Source organism: Seriola aureovittata, chromosome 1 (assembly GCF_021018895.1).
Source record: "Seriola aureovittata isolate HTS-2021-v1 ecotype China chromosome 1, ASM2101889v1, whole genome shotgun sequence".
Lineage (NCBI taxonomy): Eukaryota > Metazoa > Chordata > Actinopteri > Carangiformes > Carangidae > Seriola > Seriola aureovittata.
In genome coordinates, this window is record NC_079364.1 from 33,347,110 (window position 1) to 33,362,662 (window position 15,553).

The window sequence follows — 15,553 nt, forward strand, 5'->3', positions numbered from 1 at the left end:
AAATGGTGGACTTTAAATACAACACTGAGTCCTGCCACATCCAGAAATACTCAGATAACACAGCTATTGTGGCACGTATCAGGAATGGACAGGAAAAGGAGTACAGGGATCTGACGATGGTCTTAAGCGAATGGAGCGACAAGAACTGCCTCTTTCTGAACACTTCCAAGACCAAGGAGATGGTCATGGACTTTCGGAGGTCTAGGTCCAACCTTCAGCCAGTCAACATTCGAGGGAAAGACATTGAGGTGGTGCACACTTATAAATACCTAGGTGTGCACCTGGGCATGGAAACTGGACTGGTCCCTGAACATGGATAAAATCTACATGAAGGGGCAGAGCCGGCTCTTTTTCCTCAGGAGGCTCAGGTTCTTTGACGTCTGCAGTGAAATGCTGCACATGTTTTATCAGTCAGTGGTGGACAGTGTACTTTTTTATACTGCAGTCTGCTGGGGCAGCAGCATGTCAGACATGAACACAAGGAGACTGGATAAGCTGGTCAAAAAGGCTGGGTCTGTGCTTGGCAGGAGTCTGGACTCACTCAGGGCTGTTGTGGAGAGACGCATGCAATGTAAGATGGAGGCCATCTTAGACATTACCAACCATCCTCTCCACAACATTCTGGCAGGACAGAGAAGCAGCTACAGCTGCAACAACCATCTCATCGCACTGCGCTGCAGAACAGAGAGGTTCAGGAGATCCTTTGTTCCCACTGCCATCAGGCTATACAACACCTCAGCCAAAGGAAGTGGACTAATCTAATTATTATTGTTCATTTGTTATTAACTGTTTTTTTATTATTATTATTATCAAAAATGAGCTAATGGACACATGAATTTCCATTAGGGGATAAATAAAGCATCTATCTATCTATCTATCTATCTATCTATCTATCTATCTACATTTCTCCTTACTGGAACCTAGCAGCTGCTCAGATTACCATACAGAGAGCTAGACTGATACAAGGCTTTTAATCTGTACAGAACAACAAAAAAATATTAATATAAAATGTTTCTGTTACTGCTGAAAATAACACTTTTCTATGCAATGGGCACACATGCACAGACACTGAATTGATTTAGATTATAAATTCGCCATTTTCCAAGTATGTCTTAAAACAATATGCAGGTACCCACATGAACACTTGCTTGCTTGCTGATTGCTATAATCATTCTTCCTGTTCATTTCGAAAGAAAGATGTCCTCCTAATGTAATTTGAAGTTAAGTGATCTGGGATAAAATCTACAGTCCTCGTTCTGTGCAAAAATGCATTCACAAGTTTATGTGACCTTAATTTGAGGTTTTAACAGTCTGAGACAAATCAAGTGTAGATCAGTCTATTTAATATAAAACTTCCCCTTTTTGTTTCCCTGGATAGCATTTATCTGCTGAGCAGCAGAGGAGGGAGAGCAAGAAATATCTGAAATTTGTAATAAGAAAACAGTAGATATTATTTTTCACAAAACATTACAAACTGTTGAAACAGGGATTTCAAGATCTTTGGCAAGCCTTGTAACCTCTGGAACTGTTCTGATGCTCTCGGACAGCTCTCTTGTCTTAGCCTCTGTTATGAAAACTGGACCCAATCGGCCTCTTTTTATGCAGTAAAACCACCATTCATTGGTTAATTCAGGTCATGTGTACACTGAGAATTAGACACAGGTTAATTTTTTTTATTTTATTTTGTTTGATAATAATTGTGTGCGGGTGTATATTGTATATTATTTCACTATTATGCAAATTTTGTTTTTTTCTTGTGTTCAGTTACCTTGGACAGTTTATTAAAATATTCTGGTCCTTTTGCATTTATTTCTGAAGATATTGTGAATTAAGTATTTGAAATTTAGGGATGAATAAAATTTACCTTCTATCTTACTCAAAATCATAAGTGTAACCGCCAATTAAGATTTTCCCAATTTCCTATTACAGAAGCAAATCCTAACTCAAGATAGGAAAAATTAGCTGCACAAGCCTCCTAACTTTCCAAAATCTTAAATAAACAGTCCTAACTTTAGGCTGACGTTAAGCTTTCAGACCGATTTCACAATCTGATTTGGTTTTAACGGGATCAGATTTTATTTTACCAAGATTTTTTTGTGAGTGTTGAAAATTTTGAATGTAAAAGCAATAAAATTAATTTGTGGTCATCAATGTTAGGTCCTACATTACTGGCTGGACAGCTACAGCCTACAATCTGGAATGTCCCTGACTGACTGACTGACTGACTGACTGACTGACTGACTGACTATTTCCACAACTTGTCAGCCGAGTGCCTTGTCACTGACTTGGAGTTTCTGGAACCAGAAGGTTCTATTAGGGAGGTGCTTACAGCTGCAGCTCATTGTTACTAGATTTATAGACTTTGTTTCAACCAGACTGCATATAAATCTGGTTCAGGTCTGGACCTTGTATGGATGCAGAGCAGGGCTTCGGACTGCCCCTCTAGTTACAGGCAGTCTACCGAGCAGTTCTGGTTTCCCGACTGCGTACTTCCAATACACTGAGCCTCGCCTCCATTACAACAAATAAACTACTTTCACTCCATGTATCATTATTACTAAAGGAGGCAGAGGAATAACTAAACATAAGACACACCGAGTAGAGAGAGCGGGATAGAGGGAGGGAGAGAGAGAATTTATCGTCTCTGCATGTAGTTTGAACATGAATATGATGTTGAAGTTATTCTGTGCAATGCTCATTGAATGTCGCAAATAGAAGGCTGGCAGGTGTTCACCACCTATACACAACTATACATTATAAAAAGCCTGAGGGAGGAGTTTCTCTCTATTATAATTTTAACTGGGATAGTTAGTAATGATTAAGTACGACACAGTTAGCTTGTTTCCCCTGGACTCTCAGTGCCTTACACTCCGAAACCTGATGACTAAGCAGAAAGTTGAACTACAGGCAGGCATTGTGGAAACAATTTGTGCCCTGCACAGATCCACAAAATCACGCCCCATCTCTTTATGTCTGGGCCATGTGGGAGCCATCATTCCTGTCCTGTTAGTGGACTGCGGGCAGGGAGGAAGTGTGTAAACCCCACCAGGCTTGGCCTTGATTAGACCCCCATTATTATCTGACGGCTAGAGCAAGTAATTGGAGGGGGAACGAGCAGCACACTCACACACCCCATTCTCACACAAATGTACACACAAAGCAGCATATGATGTGGGAAACATCATTTTCCAGTTAGCCACATGACAGCACACAGCACAGACAAAGTGCTATGTTTGTCTTTGTGTGTTAGTGTGTCATGAGAGTGCATACAGGACTGAGACCCCCTCCATTATGGTGGTTTTAAATGAATAATAGAAGACATGCATGCATACACACACACAGAGGCAGACAGACAAAGGAAAGGCAGCTGCTGTACTGTAAGTACAATGTTGTGCTGCCTTCCCTCTGTTTTCTGCCAGCTACTGGAAACAGCACCTCAAGAAATGAAGGCCTCCCATCAGCTCTGGCTATCTGACAGCTTTGAATCCAACCTGGAGCCCCAATCCTCCACTGGACATTTTCCACTCCAGGTAAGTGCCACGTTTCACTGGACCTCAACAAGAGGTGTGTTGGTTAGAACGAGCTGTCATAAAGACTTTTCAGTGGTCATTTAATCCAGCTAGAACGTTTGATTTTTCTTAACAAGCATACTCATAGATATAACTGGCTCAAAACTCTTGTCTGTACCTTTAAAGTGTTTTATTAAATAAATTATATGACGTATTTCATAGGACCTTTGGGATAGCGACATGTATTGCTGTCGACCACCACCAGATGACACCAAAGTACTTTAAAGCTGCACAAAACAATTTTTATGGATCAAAAGATAAAGAGACTTGTGTAATATTAAAGAAGTTGCTCACAAAGACAAACCCACATAGACTTATTACCCAACATCACAGTTGTCCATATCTTTTTAGCCAGTCTAGCTAATTCAGCTAAACTAACTAGCTAACTAGCTAACTGTTTTGGTTTTCCAGCCTGCAACTCTGGTCTCATCAGCGAAAAGGCTGATGAACCCACTGTGTCAACTGCCAGCACCAAACAGTACAATTAAAGTAAAATCCTGGTGGATGGAGAAGTTGAAAATTTAGTTTTTCTACATGTTTAAATCTGAGAGCTACGACTGTAGTTGTTTTCAGCTCCAGTAAAAAGTTCACTCCTCACCGGTCTCCACCCGCCAATGTGTGTGTGTGTGTGTGTGTGTGTGTGTGTGTGTGTGAGAGGCTGCAGCCCGAAACCAAAACGTGGTTGTTTTTTCTGGTTCTTTTGACTCAGGTTCTTTGCCTTGAACCTGTGTGCATGGTGTGTGTAAATAAAAAGATTTTTGCTAATTCATTGCATTTCAGTCAGTTTTTCGCGATGTGTTTATTGCACATGTTCATATCGCAATGACAGTTATATTCTGTTAATTATAACCAACAGGTGAAGGGCAGTATTTTACAGGTGTTTCACTTTTTTCACTCTCTCCAGTTCCCTCTGCTCCAGATACTAACACACACACACACATCTCCTCACCTACGTCACACATGCAGACAGCAAATCCCTGCAGCCAGGTTCAACATGGGAAAGACCAAAACCAGAGGAGTGAAGGCTGATGGAACACCACCCATGGAAGGAATTACATCTTCAACTCAAACGAATACAACTGTGATGTCAAGGTGTCCACATACTATTGGCCACATATTGTATAATACAAGGATATTAAATGGCATTACGGACGGAAGTGCGACAGTAAGAACCACCTCTGCAATGTAAGTGCTTGTAGACCAGATGTGTATCTTCAGATATCTCTATCATGTCTCTTTGCTGATAATGAAATGCTCAGTAGATTGGCAGATCTTTCAACAGTTTGGTGTAGTATTTTCCCATAAGAGGCAGAATGGCATGTGTTTGGGCTCACACACTCTCTGAGAAACTCAACAGACGTCTTTTGTTTAGTTCTGTTCAGTGTTTTCGATGAGTACCGTACACCCAGTCAGTGCTGGGATTTATCTGTGATTGCAGCAAAGGGGAAATAGACAGTCAGCTCAGTGGTGTTTGATGGTGAACACAGTAAGGCCAACAGTTTGTCACAGGGGTTAAAGACGTGGGCAACATCAAACTCTCATCATTGAGACCTAATGCGAAGCAGCTGTCTGAGGAGACGCAGCCATAGCCGGAGTCAACCAAGTCAGTCCTCAGAGAGTAAAAAAAAAGAAAAAAGGAGTCTGAGTGAAATGAATGATGCTGATTCAACACTGGGCGACTTCATGAAAACATTTGTTTTGCATTAGGCTTCTCTCGGCATGCCAGCAGTGACTAGCGACCCAGATCTTTAGCAGAACACATCAAATGAATGATTTTACTGATGTCAACCACACTAGGGTGACGGCAAAGGCCAGCTGGGTTCATTTCAGTGCAGAGCAGATCATGAATAATGACACTGGTTCTTGTAGTGTTCCACTTCAGAAAGTAGAACGTCTGTATAAAACACACACCCTCCTCTATCACAGTTAAATATCCACAAATTGAATTATATATATGTTGTATCTAACACATGAAACATCGAACTTCAAAGTTCATTCTCTTCTTTGGAAATACCAGTCTCAACTGAAGCACCACTCACTGGACAAGTTTTTGACCACGTCACAAATCTCTTTGTATCAACAGATGGAGTTTACTCAGTTGTTGTGGGACAGTAGATGTTCAAGCTTTCTATCATCGACTGGTCCCTCTTGGATGAAATCATCAATGAATCATCAAGCAAAAGCCAAATTAAGTTAAAAATAAAGATGAAAATGGAAATAATGATGAAGATCAGCCTGGCTGAGGTCTGCAAGAAGGGAAAGTGGACAAACGTGGATACTGTAAAGTTTCAGTCATGATTTTTTGAATTATTAAAGGATACTTGGCAAAGAGAAGCAAGAGTCCATCGTGTTAGTTGAGTAAAATGCTGCTACTGATAAACATTTTACCAGTTATGACTCCACTGTGATTTGAACAGAAAGTGAAATGAGCCACTGCTGCTACACACACAGCCTCCTTGTGCGTGTGTGCATTTGTGCGTGTGTGTGTGTGTGTGTGTGTGTGTGTGTGTGTGTGTGTGTGTTGAAGTGATGCTCCTGACTCATCTGTCTCTTTCTCAGTCGTCCTTGACACAGTTTCCAGTCCCAGCCGAGGCCTGCTGGGATCCCACAGCCATGAAGCATTCTCCACCTCATCAGTCCTCCGCTCTCCCCTCGGAAATTTATTGACCACCTCCTCCCTCATGTCCCTTCCTCTCGTCTCCTTTTATTCTCCTCCTCTGCTCTGTTCTTTGCTATCTATGTCTAGGCCTCCCTCCAACTGTCTCTCTCATTCTGACTGATCTAGATTTTTCTACACTCTACAACTGTTACATGTACTTTAAGTAAAAGCTGATCTTATATAGATGATCCTGAGCTTTTCCATAACTGTCAGAGTGGATAAATCTGAACATGGTTACATATTGCTTTAATGTGGAGGAGGAATACTGAGCTTCTGGAAAACATGAGCATAATACTTGCCCTGTGTGGTAGTAAAACTGAGAAGGCAACTTTCAGCTGCTTCCACCATTTTCTACGATCACTCATTTGAAACTCAGTCACACTGCTCTCATTAAGTTTGATTTAGGTTTAGGTTTTCATAATCATAAAACGTGATCATAAAACGATCAATGTCTAGCCAAGACGATATTGATGATCACAACTGTGCTGCTGGACTTTTAACAAGATCAAGGAAAAGAGATCATATTACCCCGGTTTGAGCTACACTCCACTGGCTCCCAGTGTTTCTTAAAATAGATTTTAAAGTCCTTTACTTGTTTTTAAAGCTCTTAAAGGTTTGGGACTGGCCTACTTTGCAGATTATCTGTCGTTTTAAAATCCTTCACAAGCTCTCAGATCTTCTACTGCCAAGCTTTTAAATATGCACAATTTTACACACAAGAAAATAGGCAGTGCAGCTTTTTAAACTATGCTCCAAAACTTGGAAAACCCTGCCGAAAGCTAGAAGAGATGCTCAATGAAGATTTTTGAAATGACAGCTGAAAACCTATTTATTTGACTTGGCTTATTTATTTATTTTATTGTTTATTTATTTTGACGTTGGGGTTCTGTGTTGTGAGTGTGCAGCAGGAGGACACCGCGCCATTAACACCAGCTACATTTGATCTACCATTTAAGCTAAAGGATGCTCCTATGCTTCTCTTGTCTTATGACATAGCCACACAGAGCTGGTTGTTGACCATATGACATGAGATATGTAGAAAGTTTAGCTAAGAGATATCAAAAACATTATCCGCTCAGATACAAATACTCAAAGCTGATGTTGCTCAAAGACTTTTCTGTTGATGTATCTATTAGTTCACTGTTGGTGAAGACATATATTATTCAGGGGGAAAGTTGAAGAAACGGACCCATCATAAAGCAAGTTCTGCACATGCCCTTAAACTATATTATAATAAGCAGAACAATCATTTATTTTGTACTGATATATCAAATATACTGTATTCTTTGGCAATTACGTTTACGTTCAGTACTTGCCATAGTAGTGCAAACGTTTTTCATGTGCCATACAGAATTATTAGTGAGATCTCAGGTGCATTCACTTTCATTTACTTTCAAATTAAGTGTTTAGATGTGTTGCTGGTCCCATAAGGGATAACCATCCACGTATTTGATTTGATGCCATTGCTGATTCAGTCTTGGTTTGGGGGAGCCGGGGATCAAACCACCAACCCAGGTATCAGCTGCCAGCCTACACCAAGCTCCCTGATTTCATTAGTGTGATTGCTGCAGCAATACTACCAGTCCTGCAATATTTGTGCGACAAAAACAATTCAACTATCAAAACATTCAGCATCTTTAGGACATTCCTGCTTGTATTTTCCAGTTTCCAAGTTTATAATGGGTGTGTATTAAATGAGAATATAGTGGGTGTTATCACAGCTAAAGTGGTTTGAAGCGCTTCAACTGTTCTAGAAAGGTCTGTTTAACTTGTCCTCAAGGCCACAAATTTCACTTTTAACTCGTCATTTCTTCCCAGAACGTTGCAAAATGTGTCTTCTTTCAGACAATGTGTGAAAGAACACATAATTTGTATTGTGACATAGATCACAATACAAATTCAGAGAAAAACAGGATAACCCTTTTCTTTAACTTGCTCCTGTTTCCACATTTTTGGCTCTGTAAACACTAATGTCTCTATTTTAACGATCCAAAGCTCATGGTCTGAGGTGCGTGACGCAAAAAACTGTTGCTGCTCCATGGGAGTGTTTTGGGCATAACATCCAATAAACCAATCACAGTGCATCTCCCATTCCTTTTAAAAGCAAGGTGCGCTGCAACTCTGTGTACTGCTATTATAATGGACCAGTGTTTCACACAGAGTTAGATTCTATTTGCAGTCAGCTGATCACATATTGTGACTGACCAGTGAGTGAGTCCAGTCCTGACAACGAAAGCAGCTCTGTGACTCTGAGGGACAAAAAAAAGAGTGAATCAACGCTCTGCTCACAGCTCTACAGAGAAGTAACAGCACAAATCACAACGTTAGAAATATTTGATGTGATATAAGAAGTGTGAATGAATCTTCGGTTCATTATGAAACTGTGGACAAATGTAGGTGATGGATGTGGAACACTGTGGAGGAGTTACCAGGTAGTAAAAAGAAGCTTCTCTGCAGAGTCTCATGCAAGAGACGTCCATGACACATGACAACGTTATCCAACACACAACATGTCACAAAGAAGCTCCTTCTGAGGCTGCACTGTAATGTTCACCTGACTCATCCAACATCTAAGAGCATCTTCAGCTCACTCTGCTTGTGTGTAACAGGCAGAGTGTGTGAGCTGTGTGTGCCTGTGTATGTTGGTCCATGTTACTCTCTTGATAATGAGCCTTAAAATAACAGTGAAATACTGCACCACTGACTTCAGTCCAGGTTTTTGTTGGTCAGTCCTTTTCCACAGATATCAATGCACCAGCAATGGGCCTGACCACACCTCATTTTAAGACCAACACGCCCATAGGTGCTCAGATAGGTGCAAGTGTATTTGCTATTTCAACAACATGGGCACTGGACGGGAAAATGACAACTGTGTCGGTCTGTAAGAAAAAGAAATGTGTATATATATATATATATATATATATACACACATTTGTTTTTCTGGGGGTGTATATATATATATATATATATATATATATTTTTTTTTTTTTTTTTCTTCTGACATGTTGATGTCCCTTTCTTTGACCACAATAACGTCTTTTCGATGCATCACTCGCTAGCAGCGATGGCAGCAGATTGCAGAAATCACACACATTTTCTTCAGCTACTTTTTTTTTTTAAGTATATTTTTTGGGCTTTTTATGCCTTTATTGATAGCACAGTAGAGAGAGACAGGAAATGGGGAGGCAGAGAGAGGGGGAATGACATTTAGTAAAGGTCCGATGCGGGATTCAAACCGGGGCCGACTGCAGCGAAGACTGTAGCCTCTACACATGGGGCGCCTGCTCAACCCCCTTCTTCACCTACTTTAACCAACAGAAATAATGGCTAAAACTACAAAAATAACGATTGCAACTTGAAAAAAAAAAAAAAAAAAAAACATCTGGTTTGTGCTGTTTATACATAAGTCAAGGTCTCACCCACATCCTGCAACAGCTGTGGAAGTATTTGTGATACTAATAGTACTTGTAGTAATAACAGTACTTTGTGGTAGTGAGTGAGAGGGATTGTACTAGTCTTCTCTGTCACAAAGTGCTCCTGTGTTCACATCTGCTCATCAGGAGGGGAGAACTCCAGCAGAAGGCTGTAGGTGGGTCAGCTCTGAGCAGTGTAAAGTTAGAAAGTCACTGGCCTATATAGACATCCAGAAGAAACAGAGAGAGAGAGAGACAGAGGGACGGAGAGAGAGAGAGAGAGAGAGAGCTGTGTGTGTGTGTGTGTGTGTGTGTGTTTGAGACTCTTCAACACTCACAATCCATTATCAACCAAGCGGTACAGACGAACAATGAAAACAGTCACAACAGTCCATAAATCCAGTTAATCCAGTTAGTTGTCGTGACGCAGCGATGACACTTGAATGCCAGCCATCAAATTAAGGGTTCCCAAAAATATAAATATTTATTAGCACATAAAAATAAGAGCCAGTTCTAAACAGTTTCTACCTTTGAACTTGGACTCAACATGCCTAACTGTATTAAACAGTGCCTCAGCTACATTTTTGACTTTCCAGAAAATGGTTCATAAAAACTATATATAACGTCACAGAAAATTCATCTACACAGCTGCTAGCTATGGAGGCTGGAGCCTTTGGGGTGTATAAATAATGCTTAATTAGCTGTAATGTGTGTCTAAATGTGTAGAATAATGAAAGAGGTCATTTATGTATAGGTTTCTGAGAAAAAAAAAAGCATTGACTGTGGAATATGAAGCCAGCCTACCGAGCCATCTACAGCGACGAGTCATATCAAGAATGCAAGTAGGAAACGTTTTGTGTGATTTTCAGAGAAAGACTGCAAATATGTGTACATTTATTAAGCCTCAACTCATATTTCTTCTTGCTTCATCTTCTTCTAGGGACGATGGTGAAAAGATGTGGAGGTCAGAGGCTTAAAGTGATGACATGAGAATCTAGGAAGGATCCAGTTCAGTTCAGACAACTCTGTTTATCCCCCATGGGCAATTCATTTGTAGCTTCCCAGTCCACACATTCAGATCTGGGTTTGAGTCAAAATTTGGGTCACAGCTTTTAAGAGTGAAGTATACAGAAGAGAAACGTGCTGGATAGGAGTAGTGCTATGAATCAGTACTAACTGTGGGACACAGTGTATACACCAAGAGCGACATGCTGGTGAAAATGAAAGCTGCAGAAGTCGGGATATTCTGACTTTTACTTCACAGTGTGACTCAACCTCCAACAATGCTGGATCCTACATTCTCCATGATGCAATCAATACAATCTTTTTATCACAACCTCCCTGTCTGTGAGCCCTCATCTGTCAAACTCCAAACCTTCAATTTGCAATGCTGGTTTTACGTTTAGGTCAAAGGGTGGAAAACATATGCAATATATTCTATGCCGCGGCATATCATGCATCGCTATATAGCCTAAAATGATCACGATATTACTTGTAGACCATATCGCCCAGCTCTAATTTAGGTAAATTATCTGAGATAATCCCAATAACATCATCAGAGTTATTTTCTATGACATGATAAACTCCCCCAGAGCCACACAAGTCATTACACAACTTTTCTCGTAGGCTGAGACGAGTGAATTGACTTTTATTTGTGGAAGGTAAGAACTGTACCTGATGCAATGTAATGGTGTCACTGTTTCGACATTATCTCAGACATGTCTTTGGCATTTCTGTGCTGCAATTTCTTCAACAATGGATACTGACCTTGGGTCTAACCACAACTCACACATCAAAAACCAACAATGATTTCCTTCCTTTCCCATTATAGAGGGGTGCTAAATCTCTAAAGCTCCTGTCTACAACAGAAGTGTTGAAGTCATTCGTCAGAAAGGAACAGATGCACCTACAGTAAGTGGTGTCAAACTAGGTAACACATTACTTTGGTATGGTGATGATTAGCCTGGGTCAAGTCCTCTGAATTGGCACCCATATCGCTGATTTATCCAGTGATTCAAATATTGCGCTCACTGATGGCAGTTTCCCCAGTTGGAGAAACAATTTACCAATCAGAGCATTGTAGGACTTGGTGGGACTAAAGATTTTTTCATACTTCCACATGGATCCACATGCTCTTCTATACATACTACAATTGGGGGTCTGTGTATGCAGACGTGTTCCACATGTGCCTAAAAAAACAAGGTAGCGAAGACGGTCTCCCCTCTACTCTGCTGTATTTGTTATTTGTCGTGTAACACCATTTTTGTCTGTGTACATCCTTAAAGGTGAATTATACGAATGTAAATGGACCGCATTTATAGCATTTAGAGCTTTTTTAGTCTTAATGACAACAAAGCGTTTTACACTGCGAGTCACATTCACCCATTCACACACACATTCATACAGCGCCTGCTCTATACACAGCACATCTCTATCACACTCAGTCATAAACCAAAGATACATCAGGGGCAATTTGGGGTTCAGTGTCCTGCCCAACGACACTTAAACATGCGGACTGTAGCAGCTGGGGATTGAACGACCAACCCGCTCTACCTCCAGAGCCACAGCCACCCATGTACATAGCAGGTGAACTTACAACTCTTAAATCTGCATATCTCTTTGATCATCATGAAACTAAGCTAGGTTCCCTGCTCCTAGAAACACAGCTGCTGTCTCCACTGAGCTGTAGTCATCTCAGAAAGCTTCAATGTTGCAAATACATTCAAACCACAACATCATATTTGCTGAATTTATCCATAATTGACATAGAATCCAAGGGTCAAGTGATCTGAACTGCTAAATGTTTTTATCAGATTTCTATTTAATATTAAGCTTCACATAAAGAATTTTAAGCTTGGTAACTGGATGTGTGTTTTCTATCTTTGACTTTTTTTTCTTTTTTTTTTTTTAATCAAAGAACCAAACACACATGGGGACAAATGGAAAACTAGCACCACCTCCTCGTGGTTATCTGCCTCCTCCACTCAGGCTAGTTCCAAATTACATCCCTGTTTATCCAGAGTCATAGAAAATATGAACCATTTGTCTGAAATATTATCATTATAGCTGTGTGGATTCTTGAGTAATGACTAAAAAGTTTTGTGAGGTCACACTGACGTTCACCTTTGATCACCAAAGTCTAATCAGTTTCTCCTTGAGTCCAGGTGAATGTTTTTACCAAATCTGTAGAACTTCCCTCATGGCGTTACGGAACTATTGTGTTCACAATGCCAAAACTTGACCTTTCACCAGCAAAATCTAATCAGTTCATACTTGAGTCCAAGTGAACATTTGTGCCAAATTTGAAGAAGTTCCTTCAAGGCGTTACTAAGATATCGTGTCCACGAGAATGGGACAGGCAGACGTACATACGGACAGACGGACAACCCAAAAACAATGTATAATATACAGTATAGATAGATAGATAGATAGATAGATAGATAGATAGATAGATAGATAGATAGATAGATAGATAGATAGATAGATAGATAGATAGATAGATACTTTATTTATCCCCTAGGGGAAATTCAAGATATGAATATGCTTCCGGCTCTGGCTATCGCTGGCACAGAGGCATACAAACAGAAAAAAGGAAAAACCTAGATTAATTAGTTTTTATTCCCTAAATGAAGATGCCTCCACACGCCATCATCAAAACACCAAATTGTGTGCATCCTCCAGTAGTGTTCCAGAGAGTTGTTGAATCAATGCCCAAGTGCACTGAGGCTGGTGTGGTAGCACATGGTTGTCGAACACCTTACAAAGACACATCATGTTGCTTTTTCTGTAATTCATCACCTGTCGGTATTTTCTAACGAAGTTGCTCATCTTTTGTACACAGGCGTGTTTCATGCCCTTCCAAGTCTCACAAGTGTTCCAAATGCCAGTAACATAACATTGTCTATGACACAACTCAAGAAGTTTTGACTTTCTCCTCCTACTTAACAAATCCATACAACACTGACCACACACTCATTAATCACACACTACTGAAGCTCCAAAACTAGAATCAAATCTGTTTTGACTGCTCACCTGATTCCAGAATCTCTAAGATTACAAGTGACCCAAACTCTGTCCAACAAAGCAGGGAACAAAAGCTGCAGTAAGCAGAGAGAAGAAACAGATGTACCTACCCAGGACATTTCCTGCAGGCACCTCCTCCAGCTCCTCTAGCTCTCTGCCCATCAACAGGTAAATGCTTTCCATGGAACAACAGGAGAGATGAGGCACCTCGGGCACACAATCTGAGGCACTGCAACCCTCCGACAGCTGGCAGAGATGAGAGAATGGAAACAGTAAATTGAATGATTTGTCTTATGTCACTGCTGTAGCTGATAGGTGGCTCAGATGTTCTGTATTATGAGTCCTCCTATGTCCTCCTATGAAGTATCTGCAATCACTCCTAGTAGGGATGCCCCAAATTTTTTGCAGCCAATACCAATCATTTATAAGTGAGATCAGCCGATCCATGTCTGTTACCAATCATTTTTTGCGTTTTGTTATAGCAGCTGGTTTAGCAGTTGGTGAGCCTGCTTAGCTTTGTATGGAACTGGGATCTCCACCACACAGCAGCGTAACCTGATAAAAGGACCATAATAAGTCGTCCTTATTCAGTCAACAACCTGCTTTTACTTTGTGCAAAGTAACATAGCCTACAATAAGGAGAAATGAATTACACAATGTAATAGTTAATTAATTACATATGTTAATTTACGTGAATTAACACAATTATTAACAGATATTACACATTATAAAATACTAAGCCTGTTCAATACGCTAAACAATGCAAATAGCCTAATAAATAAAAGGCAATATGTCTCAGAACATTAACTCAGTTGCATTATGCAAACTGAAGAATAATAAGATTTGAAGTCAGATACAGGCTGCATTCAAATTGTAGGTATTTTATTGTGGCATGCATTGCAGATGGCATACGTTATATCAGTCTCACACACTTTATAAAAGTTCCACATGGTTAACCACAGCTGATCGGTTTGAAGGTTGAGACTAGAAGTATTAATTCCCATCTACCAATCATGTATTTTTAATGCCAATCGGCCAATAATGATCAGCGGCTAGTCAATCGGGGCATCCCTAATTGCTATAGCTTCATTAGTTGGTACATAAAAATATTACATGCATTATCAAGTCAAACTCATCATCATCTGTGTGCCCTCCCGAAAGCTTGCAAACAATTGATACAGTACAGTTTGCTTAAGTAACAGAGAACTGCAGTGTTTCAGTTCTTTGAGGTCTAGCAGCTTTGGTAGTAAGCACTACGGGTCATGCTTTGTTGGTTTACTGTGTGAGCTTGATGTAGCTACACTTCCATCGTGGGAAGATGTGGTGACTTGTAAGCCTCTGTTTTGCTATTAGAAATATAGCATTTTGTGGTAATTCTAGTATTGTGAATACTTGACAGTTGGAAGTTTTTGAAGGCAGATCATTTTAGGTGAGGTAGTAGTGATTTGAACCATCCACTCTTATCCCAGTACATCACACACACACACACACACACACACACACGCGTAATCTCTCATATTGTTTCCAGACTGATGTACAGATATCTGTCTCTGGATTACTTTGATAGTGAGGAAAACCTAGATGATTGTTAGAAGAAGCATCTTTTTTATTTATTTTCCCTTCAACTCTCCTACACTTCTCCATTCTGCTAGGATGTTCTTTTTTTTTTTTTTTTAAGTATATTTTTTGGGGCTTTTGTGCCTTTATTGGACAGGACAGTAGAGAGACAGGAAATGGGGAGGCAGAGAGAGGGGGAATGACATGCAGCAAAGGCCGTCCGATGCAGGACTTGAACCGGGGCTAACTGCAGCGAGGACTATAGCCTCTACACATGGGGCGCCTGCTTAGAGCACTACGCCACACGACGCCCCCCTGCTAGGCTGCTCATG

General features: G+C 40.4%; 1 protein-coding gene across 1 annotated transcript in view; it reads right to left on the minus strand.

The window, feature by feature from the left end:
- efl1 (elongation factor like GTPase 1) overlaps positions 1-15,553 on the minus strand; it is a 103,621-nt gene that overhangs the window by 54,648 nt on the left and 33,420 nt on the right. Inside the window, exon 14 of the mRNA XM_056381327.1 lies at positions 13,775-13,910. Coding sequence (XP_056237302.1) covers positions 13,775-13,910 — 136 coding nt within the window. The remainder of the gene's footprint in view (positions 1-13,774; positions 13,911-15,553) is intronic.